The sequence below is a fragment of the Emys orbicularis genome, chromosome 15 (assembly GCF_028017835.1).
Source record: "Emys orbicularis isolate rEmyOrb1 chromosome 15, rEmyOrb1.hap1, whole genome shotgun sequence".
Taxonomy (NCBI): Eukaryota; Metazoa; Chordata; order Testudines; family Emydidae; genus Emys; species Emys orbicularis.
The window spans coordinates 31,306,629-31,326,448 of NC_088697.1; the positions used below are offsets into that span (position 1 = coordinate 31,306,629).

General features: G+C 47.6%; 1 protein-coding gene and 1 pseudogene across 1 annotated transcript; both read left to right on the forward strand.

Moving 5' to 3' along the window:
* The first annotated feature begins 556 nt into the window (after positions 1-556).
* Positions 557-4,584, forward strand: LOC135889238 (nicotinamide N-methyltransferase-like; annotated as a pseudogene).
* A 4,712-nt stretch (positions 4,585-9,296) lies between these two features.
* LOC135889324 (nicotinamide N-methyltransferase-like) lies at positions 9,297-12,664 on the forward strand. The gene is made up of 3 exons (XM_065417182.1): positions 9,297-9,450; positions 11,179-11,386; positions 12,229-12,664. The coding sequence occupies exons 1-3, from the start codon at positions 9,297-9,299 to the stop codon at positions 12,662-12,664; spliced, it is 798 nt and encodes a 265-aa protein (XP_065273254.1).
* Positions 12,665-19,820: the final 7,156 nt, after the last annotated feature.

Consider the following 19,820-nt stretch of genomic DNA (forward strand, 5'->3'; position numbering starts at 1 on the left):
AAATACATTAACCCTTTGTTGTGAAATACATAATGCAGGAGAATATAAGCAGCTAAATTGCTGCTGCTGGATGAACTTAACTGAGGAAATGCTTCCCTGCAGGATGAGTTCCAACAGACAATTTTGGTTGCTATTATTTTTATTTTATTGCAATTTTTGAACAATTTTTACCCAAGTTCTGCTTTGGTTCTTGGTATTTGCCAAAGAAAAGCTCCAATGAGCTACATAGTGAGAGGAATGGTTTTGTTTCTGTAAACATACTTAGCTCCTTATATTAGTTTGATGGATGCTCTTCTTGTGTTAATGAAATGTCATGTTACTCCTTGAAATCTTCTGTTTTACGTTATGAAAAATGTGTATTTTTTGTGTGAAAAAACTGGCCTCATTAAATATTCCCAGTGAGGATACTGAGGTGGATTTGCTCTATTCGAACCCTATCCAATGTGCATGGCTTTCCATTGCTTTAATGAACATGGGCTCATGGGCTCTAATCTTAATTTTTTGTCCCCTAGTTCAGGTTTCTCTGGAAAGGCAGTTTTAAATAGAATTAGACACCATGGCCTTGGTCTTCTGGTCCAGCCAGTCTGTGTTCAGGCAGCACCCAACTGAGGTGAGGAGATGAACGTGGCTTTGTGCCTCCTTCTCTTCCCCCAACCCTTTACCTCCTGATCCTTTAACTGACTGGCGGCCAGGTCAGCCCTTTGCAAAAATTAGAGCAGCTGCAGGGCTACTCTAAGTTGCACAGGCTAGTAAGAGCCTGCAAAGGACTGTTCCAGTAGCCAGGGATACTGGAACCCAGACATAGTCTGGTCATGACCCCCACCATGGGCCAGTCTCTGCCACATGTATCATCCATGCTATTTTATCAGCAAAGCACAATGCAGCTGTAAGATTATATATAATTCTGTAATGTTCTATGGGCCTGGGGCATACGTTGTTGGATATTCCCAAGGTTTTATGCTCCCCAGTTTGTCGCGGCTGCTCTCACAAAGTGGGACGGCACTGGCTGGACTGGTCAGATAGGTCAGATTTCCAGATAAGAATCTGGACGGACTGCAGGTCTAGGGCTGGGAGGGGCATTCAGAACTTCAGGCCCAAGCACCTGGTCGTGTCAGATCTCCTCAGAGATGTGCCTGAGCTGCCAGGCTCGATTGCAGGTCTTAACCACGTGACTGAAAGTCAGTTCCCTTCTCTGTGCCTGAGCAGAGGTGTGCAAAGTGCTGGTGGTGGGACTGTGCTCAGACCAAGAGTTCCTTTGGTGGGGGCTGGAGGCAAACCAACCTGCAGGTTCAAGGAGCGGTCTCATGAACTGAAACCTCCAATGGCAACCCCCACAGCTAGTTGCCTTTCAGCTCTCACACTCCCCCCCCCCCCCGCCCAAAAAAGCCCTGAGAACTTGCTTCTTTTTTCCATAAGGCATGTCTGCACCTCAAGTGCTACAGACGCACAGCTGCAGCTCTAGCATTGTAGACACTTACTAGAGTGATGGAAGGGGTTTTCCCGTTGCTATGGTGGCTCCACCCCCTCGAGAGGCAGTAGCTAGTTCGACAGAAGAATTCTTCCATTGACCTCCCTGCGTCTATGGCGGGGTTAGGTCAACATAACTATGGCGCACAACATGTCCAATTTTTCACAACCCTGAGCGGTGTAGCTAGGCCAACCTGGGTTTTAGGTGTAGACCAGGCCTTGGAAGCCACCAGCATGATTCTGAGGCTTGTTGAGGGAAGAAAGGAGCTGACGGGGTGGGGGGAGTTCACCAGCTCCCCCTTGGTGGGAAGCATTCAGCTTATGTCCACCAACCTTATGAGAGTCCGGGCTGAGATTCTGCGAAGGCAGCTGCCCTCCCAGCCTCAGCTCATCAAGAGGGAATGAGGGGGGGTGAGAATATTTCACTTGGCTCCAGCTGTGAGGCTCTGTGTTTGTAAAGCCCCGTGCCCTCCTCTGATTGGAGAGGCTGAAGAGGACACAGCCGTACCAGTAGGACACACGGCGTGTCCTGGCTGCTCTAGCATAACAGAGAGTCGTGTCACTCTATGAGCTTAAAGGCCCACCGAATCCACTCCTCTGACCTCCTGCGTATCACAGGCCACCAATGCCACCCAGCGCCCGCACATTAAACCCGACGTCTGAAATGACACCAGAGACTAGGGGGACAGAGGTGCACAGCCTATGCACCCTGTGAAGTGACTGGGCTATTTCATTTCTGAGAAAGGGCTGATTGGGCCTGATGCCGCAGCTTGACACGAGACTACCAGTGTGCTGCTGAAGCTGAATTAGGCCTCTTCACCCACACACTAGCGCACTGGTGTCTGAGACAGGGACCTAAGCTGTCTCTCACTGTGCATGTGTGATGGAAGGAGCACAGGGTAACCAGACAGCAAGTGTGAAAAATCGGGACAGGGGGTGGGGGGTAATAGGTGCCTATATAAGACAAAGCCCCAAATATCAGGACTGTCCCTATAAAATCGGGACATCTGGTCACCCTAAAGGAGCATGTCTGGAAGCCCTAGCACAGCGGTTCTCAAACTGCATTGCTCTGTGACCCCCTTCTGACAACAAAAATTACTACGTGACCCCGGGAGGGGGGACAGAAGCCTGAGCCCCGGCTTCAGCCCTGGGTAGGGGGGCTTGGGCTCCAGCTTCAGCCCCAGACTCCAGCAAGTCTAATGCCCCCCCATTAAAATTGGGTCATGGGGTCCCGGCCCACAGTTCAAGAACCGCTGCCCTAGCATGTTGCTAGGACTCATTGACAGAGCATGCAGGTTGTATCGAATCTGGTTTCAAGTCGTTTGACCTGTTACCTTGAAATCTAATGTGATTTAAAAAAAAAAAAAAGGCAGAAAAAACAAAAAGAGCAAAGTGCCAATCTGAACAACCGAGTTCAATAGCCTCTGCGCCTTCACTACTGGCAGGGCCAGGAACCTTTTCAGAGGCAGAGTTCTGATGCTGGGTTAGTTCAGACAGAGTTCCGATTCCTGGCTCTGACTGTGGGTGGGAGGTCACAGGGAGAACCAGAGCAGAATCTAAGCTGTCACCGCTCATAACACCAACTGAGCTGAGATTGCGAAGAAGCTTTAAAGTCTTAGGGGCAAAGCTCTGGGCCACTGAAATCAGTGGAAGTTTGGCTATTGCCCTGAATGGAAGCAGGGCATGATTTTAACTGGAAAAAAAAATGCATTGGAAAAACAGCCCAGTGTAATTGAGCTGCAGCTGTATTTAGCCTGGTTAGGACGTGATGAGCTTGAAGAATTTCCCAGTCTGAACCAGGAGGTGTAAAAAACACCTTGGTGAATGTCGGCAGTGGCCCCACTATTTACCAGCTCCTAGGTCCTTGCAAGATCTTTAAGGAGATCACTGCTTCAGACTACAGGGACCGGAATTGCCAGGAACTGCAGAACTGGCTGAAGAATGAGCTGGAGTCAGACTCTAGGGGTTGAACTGTGTGCATGAGCTGGACAGGACAGTTACTGGGCTGGAAGAAGCTTGTTATTTAAACCCCCTGAGTACTGCAAAGCTGTTTTTTCATGGGGCCAGCAACTCTTAGTGATCAAATGCAAATTTATCAACAGAGATCCTCAGGGAAAAATTTTGTTGTGGACAGGCCAGATGAGTTTGCAGCAGTACGGAATGCAGGCAGAAATTTCAAGGGAAAAAAAGGGGAGTGGGATTGAGGGGAACTACATGGGGGGAGGGGTTCAGAGTCTCTTTAAGGTCCCCAAGGGGGTTCAGCATCAAAGTCCTGTGGAGGGCGGAAGCTGTTGGCAGAGAACGGCAGCGTATCCAAACTGAAATATTGTCAGGGAAAGCATTAAGCTGAGATGCTAAAGCAACCTTACCTAGTTCAAGATATTGTTACAAATCCCTGCTAAAAAGTTTGCTAGAGTTCAGGATGCATCAACAACCTTGGGATGCGTTCTGAGCAAAATTTGGCATTAAAGTTTGGGCTTAGTTTCACTTGGAGATTTGGCATTTGTTAAAACCTGATCCACAAACCAAAAATAAAAAAGGTCCCCCAAAGACCCTGAAAATAGACATCACTCCAGTAAGCAATTTGGTCTCTAATATTCACACCTGTATCATGCTGCAAAGGAATAAAAATACATTGAATTTTCAGTTAACCAAGTTGGTCCATATTTTGCTTTTTCCTTTAGGGAAAATTGGGCTGAGAAGGAGGCAAAGTTAAGCAGAATCATCAAAGAGGTTCTAAAATGTGATCTCCACAAAAGCAACCCCTTGGATCCAGTCATCTTGCTTCCAACTGACGGCCTGGTCTCATCACTGTGCTTGGACGCTGCTTGCAAAGATCTGACCACTTATCGCCTTGCTCTGAAGAACATCAACTCTCTGTTAAAGCCAGGAGGGCACTTGGTGCTGAGTGGAGTTTTGAGCTGCAGTTTCTACATGGTTGGCCCCAAAAGGTTCTCGTGTTTGGTCCTGAAAGAGGAATTTCTGAGAGAAGCCCTCAGTGAAACTGCCTTCATCATTCAGGAGTTTGAGGTTCTCGTCAGGGATGATAATATCGATGACAGCTCTGATTTCTCTGGGAAGTTCTTCATTCTCGCTCGCAAACAGGAAGCAATATAAATCCTTCGCGGAGTACGGGTAAAGGAAACCCTCCCCAAAGGAAGGGAGATAATATTACTAATAATCATACCAAGGAAATGAATGCAGTATTTTCTCCATCAATGTTAAATACATTAACGCTTTGTTGTGAAATACACAATGCCCATGACAAATTGTTACTGGCTAAGTACCAATAAATCAGAGCTAGAAATCTTGTTAAGTATTTTATTTTTTGTTCTTCTCTTTCTTGGATGCCTTAAAAATAGAACTAACCCATAGATGTCCTTGTTAGGCATGAGGCTAACACAATTCATACTTTTTAAGACCCTCAGATGCCCACAGTGAACATGTTGTTTGGTTGTGAGCAGACTGCCAGCTGTTCCAGGGACTGGGGTCCCACAAAACTCTGCCAGGACATCTCAGTCTCGACCCACAGCTAAGCTTGCTACTCCAGTGCTCGTCACCCAGACCTATGCTGCCCATACACCGCCGTCATACCAAGTGTGGCATTCATCACACAGTGCCTCAGCTCCACTAATTATATCCCCGTCACCGTTTTTCCTCATCATGGATTTTGAAGCCCATTGTGCATCAGGGAAAATCTTGACACATTTCCCCGTCTGTAATTCACTTCACAGGCATGTCTCAGGATGTGCCTTCTGCTTTCTGAACGTTAGGAGGCATCAGTGTCTAAAGCTGATCTGAAAGCAGAGTCTATAAGCAGACAGACCTGGCCAGTCTGTTTGATTTTGATTTTTTTTTTTTTTTTTTTTAAGACTCAGCTCCTCAGAGCAAGGATTGTGCCTTTCTAGGTGTCTGTGCAATGCCTAGCCCACTTGGCTGCTACAGATACTAACACTGCAAATGCTGGGTACCTATTAACATAGCTAACCATGCATTCCCCTTAGGAGATGGTTGGTTTTTTTTGCTTTGGCTTTTCGTCAGTGCCTTTCAGCCTGTATATTACTACAGCAGATCAGGCAAACCTAACCCGGTTATCCAGCAGGTGATGCAGCTGCAGGTCTTTTTGTCTTTGAGTTTTCCAAGGAAAGCACATTCATGGCCCCACAGCCAGCTTTGACACCTTCCCTCTGGCTCCCAACATTCTACTACTAACAGTCTCTCAGGGCAGAGCAACCCGGGTGGTTCACAGATGATGAGGCAGTTCCTGAGCGAGCCTCTCAGGCCCACCTTGGAAAAGAGTGTGTGTGTGTGTGTGGGGGGGGGGGGGGTGATTGGGCACCACTCCCACCCCAGGCTGGGGGCACTGTTGTGCCTCAGTTCCCCTCCTTCTTAGCCCCCTGAGGCACTCACACACCCACGACAGGTGATTCAATTTAACCCCACCCCCCCGCTTGATCCCTGCTTTATTGATCCAGAAACAAAAAAAAAACAACCAGTTCACTTGGCTCACATAAGCATAATCTGTTTTGTTGTCATCTTTGCAATTTAAACATGAGTGTCACAATATTTGGTGTTTTCTTAAAGCCCCACCTGCTGAAGTCACCTGATGATGTGAGAATCTCAGCTTTCTTTTTTTGGAGGGGCGTGGGGAGGGGGGGCAAGTAACTTTCTAGCCCTCATGGTTTTGGGGGGAAACCCTGAAAAACACGACCTGAGTGTACCCAACAGGCTCAGCAAGCAAAGAAAAAGGACCCAGCATATATTATTATTATTATTTTCAAGTCCCTTGATTTTTAAGCATATCATGATTTTTTGGGGCCTTGTGGTGCTTCCATTCTTGGGGTTGGCCATACTGCTTTCCCTTGTCATTAGGGTTTCCCGAGAGAGTTCTGCTACCCTTCCCAGCAAGTCTTTCTTACGCCATTCACCTAGTTAGTGTGTAAACTTTGCCACCTGGTTCCCTTTCCCCAGCGCTCTCAGAAACAGAGAGTGCGGGCTAGGATGACCAGATGTCCCGATTTTATAGGGACAGTCCCGATTATTGGGTCTTTTTCTTATATAAGCTCCTATTACCCCCCACCCCGGTCCCGATTTTTCACACTTGCTGTCTGGTCACCCTAGTGCGGGCAGCCCCTTTTATAGCAGGCGTGCTTCCAGCCTGGACTCAGGTGATCCTAATCTCATGCTCTTAGGCAGTCCTGTACTCCCCCTGCTCAGGTTTTCACCAGGATTGGCTCAGCCCCACCCTTCAGAGGAAAACCAGGACAGGTAGAGCTATGCCCAAGCTGCCTTCAAGGGCGAGCTCACCTTATGATGGGGCCACAGGGAGGAGATGGAACACAGAAGCCAATGTACACAGGGCAGCCCTAGAACAAATGGTGCCCCAGGTGAGGAGTGTCCTCAGCGCCCTCTCCCCCTCCCCACCCACATTACCTTACAGCACTCTGAGCTCGGCACCCTCAGCACCCTCCCAATCCCGGCACCTGGGTCACCTGCCCCTAAATCTGGCTCTGAATGTATGTACTCCTGTCAGATTGTCACCTACACCCCTGACCCAGATCCCTGGCTTGTGAAGTGTCCTCAGAGCATCACTCGAACCTGTTTATCCCAGATGGTAACACGAGGACAAGTCGGAGGTTAATCTAACTAACTGCAAATTACCCAAGAGAGTCAGGCAAGGGAACGTGGCTTAGTGGCACGTAGTCCTAGTCCACTTTCTCTGAGGTAAGATGAGGGGTTAAGTAACAAGTGCAAGAGCAATAAAACCATTTAGATACAAGCGATGTCAGGGCAGTGCTTTGATAAACAACATATTTCAGTTGACCTCTTCCCTCCTGTGCAGCTGGGACGCTGACCTGGTCGAGGCTGAAATGGAAGCGGTGCCTCTTCGGATATGAGGCCAAAGTCCCTGAGGGCTCAGTTGACTTTGGTGGAGTTACGCCACCAGCAGAGAATTTAGCCCAATGCTCCTTCTACAGAGAGGCTCCTTTCCAGCCAAGCTGGACATACGTGTAGGTGGCTACCTGGGGCCTTTGTCTCACTCATGGGGATTGCAGCAGGTCAGCGGTTCCCTTTCCGAGAATGGGTTGAGTGCCACAGATTTTGGGGCAGTTCTCGCAGGGGAATTAGCCAGAAGAGTTTTAGGCCCGGATCCACAAAGGGACTTGGGCGTTGCAGCATTCGGCATCATGGCGCCTAACTTTTAGATGCCTAGAAAGTCACAGGAACAACACGGCGATCCACCAATGCAATGAATAGGGAGAGACAGGCGCCTTTGAACGGGAGCCACCAACGCCCGAATGCTAAGCACGGAGCTGCCCAATCTAGCCCAGGGGAAATGCTGATGACAGGGCTTTGCATATTGTGGACTGCCCAGAATGTATGTAACTGTGCAACCAGCTCACCACAATGTCCCCACCGCTCCCATGTACTGCTTGTTCCTGGTTTGATTGTGATACATTTGAGTATCTTGCAGCAGTGCCACCATCATGGGCTATGGTGGCATCAGAACGTACAAGCAGAGCCATGCTGGGATGAACGGTACCTGTCCAGTAGCTAGAGAGGGGCATGAGATAATGCAGTTCCCTCTCTGCTGATAGCCAGGGCTCAGAGAGGAGCCAGAATCCACAGGAAAGGCCATGGAATCCCACTTTTACTCACGCTGGCTTCCCCCAAGAGAAGTACAGAGAAAAATCAGCCCAGGGGAGAAAAGAGTTCAAGGTTCATGAATGGTTGGGGAGACACTGGAGTTCGGGGCGGTGATGCTGTATGGAATATGGGTTTATAATAATTTATAATATTAACAGCAATATTACAAATTGGAATGAATCATGCTAGATATGCTGTGTAAGGTGTTGGTGAAAATGTTCTGATTTGACAAGTCTAATAATCTTGTTTATGTTTGTATTGCCTTTGTATTGTGAGCTAGAGATATGTAGGGTATATCTGTATTTCCAAACTTGTGCTGTGTTTCTGGGTGACACCCCCAGGCAGTTTGACATCAGCACTGCCTAGCCTGTTTGATGGTCCATCAAGGATCATTGGCTGTACAATTGACCCATTGAGAGAAGGCAAGGGATACATCTTAGGAGTCAGCAAGGCATGTAGTAACTTTTCTACAAACGAAGCTCTAAACAAAGTACTGAAAGACCCATCCAAGCTGTGGATGTGTTCCACAGGGACTTCCAAGCTAGCAAACTCACCAATACTCCTAAGAACATGATATATGGACTTGGAAATCTCTATTTGTGTTTGAGTGCTTTATCATTTAATAACTCTTTATAATAAACCTTTAGTTTTAGATACTAAAGGATTGGCTGGCAGCATGGTATTTTGGGTAGGATCCAAAATAATATTGACCTGGTAATGTGGCTGACCCTATGGGGTCTGAAGAACATTTGGTATATGTGAGCAGAGTTTTTAAATGACTTCTCACTGTACAGGACCTAGTGCTGATTGGGAGCCAGAGAACTGGAATGCAATAAGGGAGTTGGGGGGATTTCTTTTTTTTTTTAAACTTCTTGATAACTAGCGTGGGAGATCAGAAGTACCGTATGTGACTGGTTGGTGAATTTAACTTCAGTGTTAACCACTAGTTTGAGGAGTCTCTGCTCTCCCTTCTGTAGCCTGCCCTGACCTTGGCATTTTCAGTGAGGGCAGCCCTGGGCACCCTGGGTCTCAGGGGCGTGTGAGGGAGATGTGAAGAAAGCCTGTAATCTGATACTTGGACAAAAGAGGGTGGCACCATGGCTGGGAAGAGCTGAGGAACCCCATATTAACCCAGAATGGGAACAGCCAGGCAGTTGAACGTCTCCAAACTCAGAGACAAAATGGACCAGAGCCACACTAAGCAAGAAGCTTTGGAGAAACTTTTTGATCCAAAAGAGTGTTTGAAAACTTATTATTCTTTTGACTCCACAAGCAGTGAAAAAAATGATATTTTGATGTTTCTTCTGAGAAACTTCTTCAAGACCTTCATTTTGGGTGAGTTGGGTGTGTTTTGTGCCATTCTGTTTGCACAAAGGCTGTTTTATAGTGGGATGCGTGTTGCTGGAAACATGATTGTGTAGATCTGGATTTCTTTTAGCAGAGGAGATTTTCCCTAATTATCTTTCTACCCCTGCTTTATGGCGTGATGGGTCCCAGTTGGTCATCCTCATTACAAAAGCCTGGCACAATAGGTGGCGTTGAGAGTAGTACTGTTCTCTAGAATAATAACTCTTGTGTGTGCAATGACAACACTGGGCTGTGCTAATGACCTAGATAGGTCTCCCAAAGTCAATAGGAGAGTCTGAGATGAAGCATAAAATGGGGGCCACTACAGGCTGAAGAATCAATGGTGGAGAAGGTGCACCTGGATCGTGGCAGCATGGAAGAGGGGAGAGGAGGCGGGGGGCGAGAGCATGCATCAGTGCTTGTGCACAGGGTCCTGTAGGGTGCAGTGGTTGGCGACATCACTGGTGACAGCGGGTATGGAACTGACCAGGACAGAGCAAATCCTCCTTTACTAGTTTGTGCCTTAAGTACAGTCTCCCTACAAGATTGAGCAGCTCCTCATCCCACGCAGTAGAGCTCTGTGCCATTCCCCAGCAAGCCCTGGTCCCAGCATTGCGATGACCAATGGCTGGTGGTAGATCAGAAGCCGGCTCGTGCCACTGAGCCAGTAGTCACCAGTCAAGGAGCTCCCCAGCGGTCCCCGAAAGAGGGACTTTCTCCCAAGCTGTTGGAGTATCTAGGCTTGTGGGCCTGTAGAATGTACTTTTAAAGCTACCTGGGCTGTGTGGGTATTGCTAACTCCGAGCCAAGTGAGCTTAAATAACAGATGTTAAAAAAAAAACACATCTTGGGTTTTGTTTCGGTGCCTTCTGGATCTTGAGCTTTTCGGGTTGTTATTTTTTAAAGCTTTCTCCACAACTCTTCACGCTAGAAACTAGCTTTAATTGAATTTATTTATTCAAAGGAAAGATGAGATGAGATCTCCCAGTGCCAGCTTTAAGAAAGATATGGACAAAAAAGAGACAAGGCCCAGGGGAGAGCAACAAAAAAAGAGAAGACTTAAAAATCTGACTTACAGGCAGGATTGGCAGAATTTTATAATTTTAATGGATAAGATCAATATTTATTTCTAAGCTTCTTTATTTTTATTGATTTAAATTTTCACACTTGTGGGAAATTATATGACACTCGGGTGGGGGGAGTCAGACGATAATTATTTAATGACAGGAGACACTGAGATTTAAAAAGTTAAAGTTTTATAACCTTTAAAACACCAATTGTCAATTTCACATGTCAAAATATTACAGCTAAATATCCTTAAATCCAAGTCAAATAAGTTCTGGAGCAGGATTTCTCTTACTTTGGCTAGCTGTATATTTCAGTTATTATCAATGGAAATGCTTTTTAGTCAGTTTGTGTGTGTGTGGTGAAATCAACGTTTATTGACGTTTATTGATACAAATCTAATCCTTTTCAACCTGCTTATGAGGCAACCTCATCATACCATCCCCTCCATAAACTTATCAAGCTCAGTCTTGAAGCCAGTCAGAGGTCCTTCGCTGCATTTTACCTCTCCTGGAACTGGCCTTCTTAAAACCCTTTATAAACCCAGAGGAGAAATTGTCCAGCTTGCACCCTCAGCCCCCCAAACCTCCTCCTCTCCCATCCTCTGCTGCTGTATGTGCTGATACACAGGTATTTTGCATTCCAAACCAGATAGCGTTAAAGGCAACACCTTGATTCGAATTGGCGGTATGCCCAGCATTTTCGAACTCCTCTCTGCCTGTGAGTCCTTCAAGGAGATCATCGTCACACACAATACGGATCGGAACTGCCAGGAATTGCAGAAATGGCTAAAGAAAGAGCCGGGAGCATTTGACTGGGCTCCAGTGGTGAAATACGTGTGTGAGCTGGAAGGGGACAGGTACGGGAAGGAGACCTAGTTCTGTTACAATTTAACTAAAGAAAATATGTAAAAATCCCTTTTAATTTGTGGATCTTCCTTCCCTGGGGTGCTTTTTTCCTAATAATTGTTATGCATTATGGTGGTGTTCAATATGTATAAAAAGAAAGAAGTGGATTGAAGGAAAGGAAAAATTTAAGAGAAGTCTGGAACCAGGTCTCCCCTCCAGCTACCCCTAGCAAGGGATTCCTATGAATACAGCAGACACAAAGCTTGAACTTGCAATGCTTACAAGAGGAAGGTTTATTCCTACACGGGTAATTTCCCCCCCGGCAGAGTGGCAAACACCTCAGGATTAGACCCCCCTTCACTCCCATTTTAGCCTTCAAAATAGGCCGTAAGCGCTAGATGTTCCAAACAGCTGAGCACACGGGGTGCTGAGCTCCTTAGATTATTGGCCACACTTTATATAATCTTCCATTTATATGTATGGGCTATAAAGGGTGAATAAATGGTGCACGATTTACACCATTTTCTACAGATTTGCTGATAACCAAACATTTACGACGCATAATATTTGTGTCTGTAAGATGCCTGTGTCATTTATTAATCCTTATAAAACCATTAGACAAGGGAGCTTCATATAAAGTGTGACCAACTCTGGCTAAATGAGAACTGAGCTCTTCTGAAAATCTGACCTTAAGCAGGTGAATTCCACCCAACAGAGATTTCATGTGACTATGTAACTCTCATCCACTGAGCCAATTGCAGATATATTGACTGTGTGCACTGGTCCTGGATATGAAGGGCTCTTTGGCACAACAGTAGCACATTTCTCTTCAGTGTTATATTTATCTTTCCAGGAAAAAGTGGGCTGAGAAGGAAGAGAAATTACGAAGAACGGTCAAGCAGGTTCTGGAATGTGATGTCACCAAATTCAACCCTCTGACCTTTGCCTCTCTGCCCCCTGCTGACTGCCTGCTCATGTGCCATTGTTTAGTAGCAACTTGCAAAGACCTGAGTACCTACCATGCTGCACTGAAGAATGTCAGCTCCCTGTTAAAGCCAGGGGGTCACTTGCTGATGGTGACCACAATGAAGTGTACTCAATTTGTAGTTGGCCAACACAAGTTTCCCTGCCTCTTTCTGGAGAAGGAGGTTCTGGAGGAAGCAGTGAAGGAGGCTGGTTATGATATTTTGAAGTTTGAGGTGTCTCCCACATGCCATACAGATAATTTGATAGAGCATGAGGGGATCTCTTACCTAGTTGCTGCCAAAGGGAAGGGCAAAGAAGATTAAACAGAAAATACATCAGCTCAATGCAAGGAGAGAGGCAGAATAGATTAGCTGTAGATGCTGGTAGACCTGAAGATCAATGTGCTCTATGGAGCTTTGACGACCTCCAAGAACTTTGGAGAATCCTGTTTGTTTAGGATGCACTAGCTTGAACCCCTTGTTGTGCCACTAAAGCTGCCCTCATCCGTGTCCTTTCCCACTCAGAGCTGCCATCATGTCTCCCTGGCCTCCAACCCCACTATGCTTCATCCAGTGTAGCTGCACCCCACGGGGCTTTATCCTCTCCCTGCTCTTGCCATGTTTTGCCTAGGCCATGCTGCAGCTGTGCAGCTAATAATAATTACATAATGAATCATATAAAGTCCTTCTCACTGCTAATGGACTGGAGCCTGCTCCCAGTAGTCAGTGGCAAAACTCCATTCGCTTCAGTGGTGCAGAACTGGGCCCAGTCAGTGCTGGGTTTGGAATCATTGGTGGATGGGGTTTAGAAAGAGGATCAAAACCCATCTACAGGCCCAACCACCCCAGACTTTTAGGAACAGAGGTTCTGCCCCTGAGCTGCCTCTGGATTCAAATTCTGCAAATAGCTCCATTTGATAATGGGTTGAGCTACTCCTCTCTTACCCCAAATTTTGCAACTCGCTCCCATGTCACGTGTTTAGCTTTGTGCCTTTCTATGCATCTGCATTAGACTGTAAACTCCTTGGGGCAGCCATCCTGCCTCCTTGGGAGTCTTGTCTCCCGGCATTGAGAGCATGGCTCACACTGTACACATCGTCCTCAATACTGGCTATAACCTCGCTGTGATTTTAACATTGATCCGTTTGAACCGATTGGCTGGGGCCTGACAGCTGCATTGGGCCATGGTGTTGGATGAATGATTTGTTTTGGTGAATAATTGTAATCTCCACCCAATCGGTGCTTGCCTAATAAAGATCTGTTTCCCATATGCAATAATCTGTGGTTCCAGATCTTATTATTACCTTTGCAGAAGGAGATTTACACGTTAATACATCTGGATTTAAACGATATCACTATGTCTACACAGGGATAAAAAACCTGAGGCTGGCCCAGGTCAGCTGACCAGGGCTCATGGGGATTGGATTCCGGGGCTGAAAAATTGCTGCATAGACATTTGGGCTTGGACTGGAGGCCGAGCTCTGGAACCAGAGCAGCCACGGCCATGCCGCAGGTCTTTTATCCCTGTGTAGACAGACCCTGAGTCAGTCCTCTCTTCTCTTAAGGGGACACAAGTGAAAGGATCTAAATTCTCTCCTGAAAACCCTCTAAAGCAGAGTCTCAATGCTGAATGTAAAAGGAAAGTTGAGTGAAATACCACTACACTTTTTCGCTCCCCAAAAGGGGAAAATCACAGCCAATGTACACCTCCCACCGCTGCAGAATACAGGTAAAACAGGTGAAAAGATGTCGCAGATACCATTACTGCGCATTTGGCAGATGCATTCTTGGGGATCCATCACGTATCACCAAAAATGATAGCAGCGGCTCAGTGAGAGCCTGTAGCTTGCTCAAGTACCTTGCCCCAGTGCCCCTGAAGTTTCCTCTTAAACACCGACTCAGGTATATTTCATTCCCCCTCTCTTCCACCAACAAAAACTTTTCTGCTTCCTGTGGGTCACATGCCCCCTCCCAGATTTCTGCCTTCCATTTAGCACAGAGATTTTAAGACAGGAGCCGGTGGATTAGAAGCTGATGGGAGCCGGCCATCCTGCCTCTACGCATTGCCGCTATGGGGCGCAAATCTGCCAGCTCACCCCTGGTGCTAAAATGCCTAGTTACAGCTCTGCATTAGCGCCTGAAAGTCTGTGACAGGACCTTGGCCTAATCTCAGAGCCCTTTCACTATGCAAGTATCTGCTTTTGAGCTCTAGAAGGGCAGAGGCTGGCCTAATGCTATTAACTATTCCTAGAACTTTATATCAGCTTCCAGCCTGGGATTCCGTTAGGGACCTGTAATCTGCCCTGGAGTTGTGAAAAGCAAATGAGATTAAGAAAAAAAGTTTTTAAGCAACACCATGTTGTACATCTAACGTTAAAGACCGTAGGGGCTGAGTTCCACAGCTGCACTCTTCTTGCAGGCACATGAAAGTGTTAAAAGGCAGAGTTCAGAGAATGCGTCACCGGGGGCAGCTCAGTGTGGGCAGGGGACCCTGGGAAAACCAGCACAGTTTATGTGCAGACTCGGAGCGAGCACCATGGCTGAGTTCACCGGAGATGATGATTACCAGGCAGAGTTTGATCCAAAGGCCTATCTCGGATATTTTAAATTTGGAGAAGACACCTTGGGAGAGGAATATCTTAACTTTGCCCTGAAACACTATTGTAAAACCTTCACTTCAAGTACAGCCTGTTGGTGGGATTTGGGACTCATCCCTGGCTTGTCTATCCTTCTCTGCCATGGCGCTGGAACATTTTTAATAGTGGGGGAGCTGAAAGCAGCCCCCTCCCCCAGTCCATGCCCCACCCAAGAGCTGGGGCTGGGAGCAGAGCCGTGTCTCCGGGAGGGGTGGACCCGAACAGGGTAAGGGGGACGAGGCTGGGGCCGGCAGCTGGGAACCCAGGCGTGCGCCGGGAACTTGTTGGGGGCCAGAAGCAGAGCCCGGGTGTGGGTCCGGCGGCCGGGGCCCCACAGCCCTGCATAAAATCTGAGGGTGCTGCAGCACCTCCTGCACCCCTGATTCCCGCGCCTATGCTTGTCTGTGACATAAGAAACCAGGTTATTGTCATGGCACCTTTTGGCCTGAGTTGTGGCGAAGTATCCTGTAATATGCATTAGTTATTTGGTTTCCATGGTCACGCCTATCTGATGTGGAAGAAACATGCTCTGGCAGTTCATCAAGTCTCACCTTGCGGCACAGGGGGGCAAGTCACTAGGCGTTTGGCCATTGTCTTCAATGGAAGCAAGATTAACGCTAGATGTATTAGACTAAATCAAGTAAGTTTAATTGAGACCAAGTTGCATTTTGTTTGGTTAAGATGCAATGAGCTCCAGGAATTCTTTATTCTGAACCAGGTGGGGTGAAAGGGGACACCCTGATTGATATTGGCAGTGGCCCCACCATCCACCAGCTCCTCTCTGCCTGCGAGTCCTTTAAGGAGATCATCGCTTCAGACTATACAGACCAGAACCACCGGGAACTGGAGAAATGGCTGAAGAATGAGCCAGAAGCGTTTGACTGGACTCCAGTGGTGAAATACGTGTGTGAGCTAGAGGGAAACAGGTAGAGGGGCTGGAAAAAGCAGATTGTCTAAAGTCATTGTGTATTGCTTAGTCTGTCTGTGCAGCATCATCTACTTATACTGATGCCTTAAAAATAGAACTAACCCATAGAAGTCCTTGTTAGGCATGAGGCTAACACAATGCAAACTTTTTAAAACCCTCAGATGCCCACAGTGAACATGTTGTTTGGTTGTGAGCAGACTGCCAGCTGTTCCAGGGACTGGGGTCCCACAAAACTCTGCCAGGACATCTCAGTCTCGACCCACAGCTAAGCTTGCTACTCCAGTGCTCGTCACCCAGAGCTATGCTGCCCATACACCGCCGTCATACCACGTGTGGCATTCATCACACAGTGCCTCAGCTTCACTAATTATATCCCCGTCACCGTTTTCCCTCAACATGGATTTTGAAGCCCATTGTGCATCAGGGAAAATCTTGACACATTTCCACCCCCCCCCCCCCCGTAATTCACTTCACAGGCATGTCTCAGGATGTGCCTTCTGCTTTCTGAACGTTAGAAGGCATCAGTGTCTAGAGCTGATCTCAAAGCAGAGTCTATAGGCAGACAGACCTGGACAGTCTGTTTGGTTTGTTTTTTTTTAAGACTCAGCTCCTCAGAGCAAGGATTGTGCCTTTCTAGGTGTCTGTGCAATGCCTAGCCCACTTGGCTGCTACTGTAATACCAGTACAGATACTAACACTGCAAATGCTGGGTACCTATTAACCTAGCTAACCATGCATTCCCCTTAGGAGATGGTGGGTTTTTTTTGCTTTGGCTTTTGCTCAGTGCCTTTCAGCCTGTATATTACTACAGCAGATCAGGCAAACCTAACCCGGTGATCCAGCAGGTGATGCAGCTGCAGGTCTTTTTGTCTTTGAGTTTTCCAAGGAAAGCACATTCACGGCCCCACAGCCAGCTTTGACACCTTCCCTCTGGCTCCCAACATTGTACTACTAACAGTCTCTCAGGGCAGAGCAACCCGGGTGGTTCACAGATGATGAGGCAGTTCCTGAGCGAGCCTCTCAGGTCCACCTTGGAAAACAGCATGTGTGTGTGTGTGTGTGTGGGGGGGGTGATTGGGCACCACTCCCACCCCAGGCTGGGGGCATTGCTGTGCCTCAGTTCCCCTCCTTCTTAGCCCCCTGAGGCACTCACACACCCACGACAGGTGATTCAATTTAATCCCCCCCCCCCACTTGCTTTATTGAGCCAGAAACAAAAAACCACAACCAGTTCACTTGGCTCACATAAGCATAATCTGTTTTGTTGTCATCTTTGCAATTTAAACATGAGTGTCACAATATTTGGTGTTTTCTTAAAGCCCCACCTGCTGAAGTCACCTGATGATGTGAGACTCTCAGCTTTCTTTTTTTGGAGTGCTGTGTGTGGCTCAAGTAAGTTTCTAGCCCTCATGGTTTTGGGGGGGAAACCCTGAAAAACACGACCTGAGTGTACCTAACAGGCTCAGCAAGCAAAGAAAAAGGACCCAGCATATATTATTATTATTATTTTCAAGTCCCTTGATTTTTAAGCATATCATGATTTTTTGGGGCCTTGTGGTGCTTCCGTGCTTGGGGTTGGCCGTACTGCTTTCCCTTGTCATTAGGGTTTCCCAAGAGAGTCCTGCTACCCTTCCCAGCAAGTCTCTCTTATGCCATTCACCTAGTTAGTGTGTAAACTTTCCCACCTGGTTCCCTTTCCCCAGTGCTCTCAGAAACAGAGTGTGCGGGCTAGGGTGACCAGATGTCCCGATTTTATAGGGACAGTCCCGATTTTTGGGTCTTTTTCTTATATAGGCTCCTATTACCCCCCACCCCGGTCCTGATTTTTCACACTTGCTGTCTGGTCATCCTAGTGCGGGCAGCCCCTTTTATAGCAGGCGTGCTTCCAGCCTGGACTCAGGTGATCCTAATCTCACGCTCTTAGGGAGTCCTGTGCTCCCCCTGCTCAGGTTTTCACCAGCATTGGCTCAGCCCCACCCTTCAGAGGAAAACCAGGACAGTTAGAGCTATGCCCAAGCTGCCTTCAAGGGCGAGCTCACCTTATGATGGGGCCACAGGGAGGAGATGGAACACAGAAGCCGATGTACACAGGGCCAGCCCTAGAACAAATGGTGCCCCAGGTGAGGAGTGTCCTCAGTGCCCCCTTTCCCCCCACACACACACATTTGTTAAACTTTTGAATACCTTACAGCACCCTGAGCTCGGCACCCTCCCAATCCCGGCACCTGGGTCACCTGCCTCTAAATCTGGCTCTGAATGTATGTACTCCTGTCAGATTGTCACCTGCACCCCTGACCCAGATCCCTGGCTTGTGAAGTGTCCTCAGAGCATCAGTCGAACCTGTTTATCCCAGATGGTAACACGAGGACAAGTCGGAGGTTAATCTAACTAACTGTAAATTACCCAAGAGAGTCAGGCAAGGGAATGTGGCTTAGTGGCACATAGTCCTAGTCCGCTTTCTCTGAGGTAAAATGAGGGATTAAGTAACAAGTGCAAGAGCAATAAAAGTGTTTAGATACTAGCGATGTCAGGGCAGTGCTTCGATAAACAACATATTTCAGTTGACCTCTTCCCTCCTGTGCAGCTGGGACGCTGACCTCGTCGAGGCTGAAATGGAAGCGGTGCCTCTTCGGATACGAGGCCAAAGTCCCTGAGGGCTCAGTTGACTTTGGTGGAGTTACGCCACCAGCAGAGAATTTAGCCCAGTGATCCTTCTACAGAGAGGCTCCTTTCCAGCCAAGCTGGACATACGTGTAGGTGGCTACCTGGGGCCTTTGTCTCACTCGTGGGGATTGCCGCAGGTCAGCGGTTCCCTTTCCGAGAATGGGTTGAGTGCCACAGATTTTGGGGCAGTTCTCGCAGGGGAATTAGCCAGAAGAGTTTTAGGCCCGGATCCACAAAGGGACTTGGGCGTTGCAGCATTCGGCATCATGGCGCCTAACTTTTAGATGCCTAGAAAGTCACAGGAACAACACGGCGATCCACCAATGCAATGAATAGGGAGAGACAGGCGCCTTTGAACGGGAGCCACCAACGCCCGAATGCTAAGCACGGAGCTGCCCAATCTAGCCCAGGGGAAATGCTGATGACAGGGCTTTGCATATTGTGGACTGCCCAGAATGTATGTAACTGTGCAACCAGCTCACCAGAATGTCCCCACCGCTCCCATGTACTGCTTGTTCCTGGTTTGATTGTGATACATTTGAGTATCTTGCAGCAGTGCCACCATCATGGGCTATGGTGGCATCAGAACGTAGAAGCAGAGCCACGCTGGGATGAACGGTACCTGTCCAGTAGCTAGAGAGGGGCATGAGATAATGCAGTTCCCTCCCTGCTGATAGCCAGGGCTCAGAGAGGAGCCAGAATCCACAGGAAAGGCCATGGAATCCCACTTTTACTCACGCTGGCTTCCCCCAAGAGAAGTACAGAGAAAAATCAGCCCAGGGGAGAAAAGAGTTCAAGGTTCATGAATGGTTGGGGAGACACTGGAGTTTGGGGCAGTGATGCTGTATGGAATATGGGTTTATAATAATTTATAATATTAACAGCAATATTACAAATTGGAATGAATCATGCTAGATATGCTGTGTAAGGTGTTGGTGAAAATGTTCTGATTTGACAAGTCTAATAATCTTGTTTATGTTTGTATTGCCTTTGTATTGTGAGCTAGAGATATGTAGGGTATATCTGTATTTCCAAACTTGCGCTGTGTTTCTGGGTGACACCCCCAGGCAGTTTGACATCAGCACTGCCTAGCCTGTTTGATGGTCCATCAAGGATCATTGGCTGTACAATTGACCCAATGAGAGAAGGCAAGGGATACATCTTAGGAGTCAGCAAGGCATGTAGTAACTGGAGTAACTTTTCTACAAACAAAGCTCTAAACAAAGTACCGAAAGACCCATCCAAGCTGTGG

Excerpts from the sequence above, each read along its gene's own strand:
- LOC135889324 (XM_065417182.1), top strand. The coding sequence starts at position 9,297 with ATGGACCAGAGCCACACTAAGCAAGAAGCTTTGGAGAAACTTTTTGAT. Across the intron at positions 9,451-11,178 it reads CTTCAAGACCTTCATTTTGG|ATAGCGTTAAAGGCAACACC; the intron begins GTGAGTTGGGTG and ends ATTCCAAACCAG. Across the intron at positions 11,387-12,228 it reads TGTGAGCTGGAAGGGGACAG|GAAAAAGTGGGCTGAGAAGG; the intron begins GTACGGGAAGGA and ends TTATCTTTCCAG.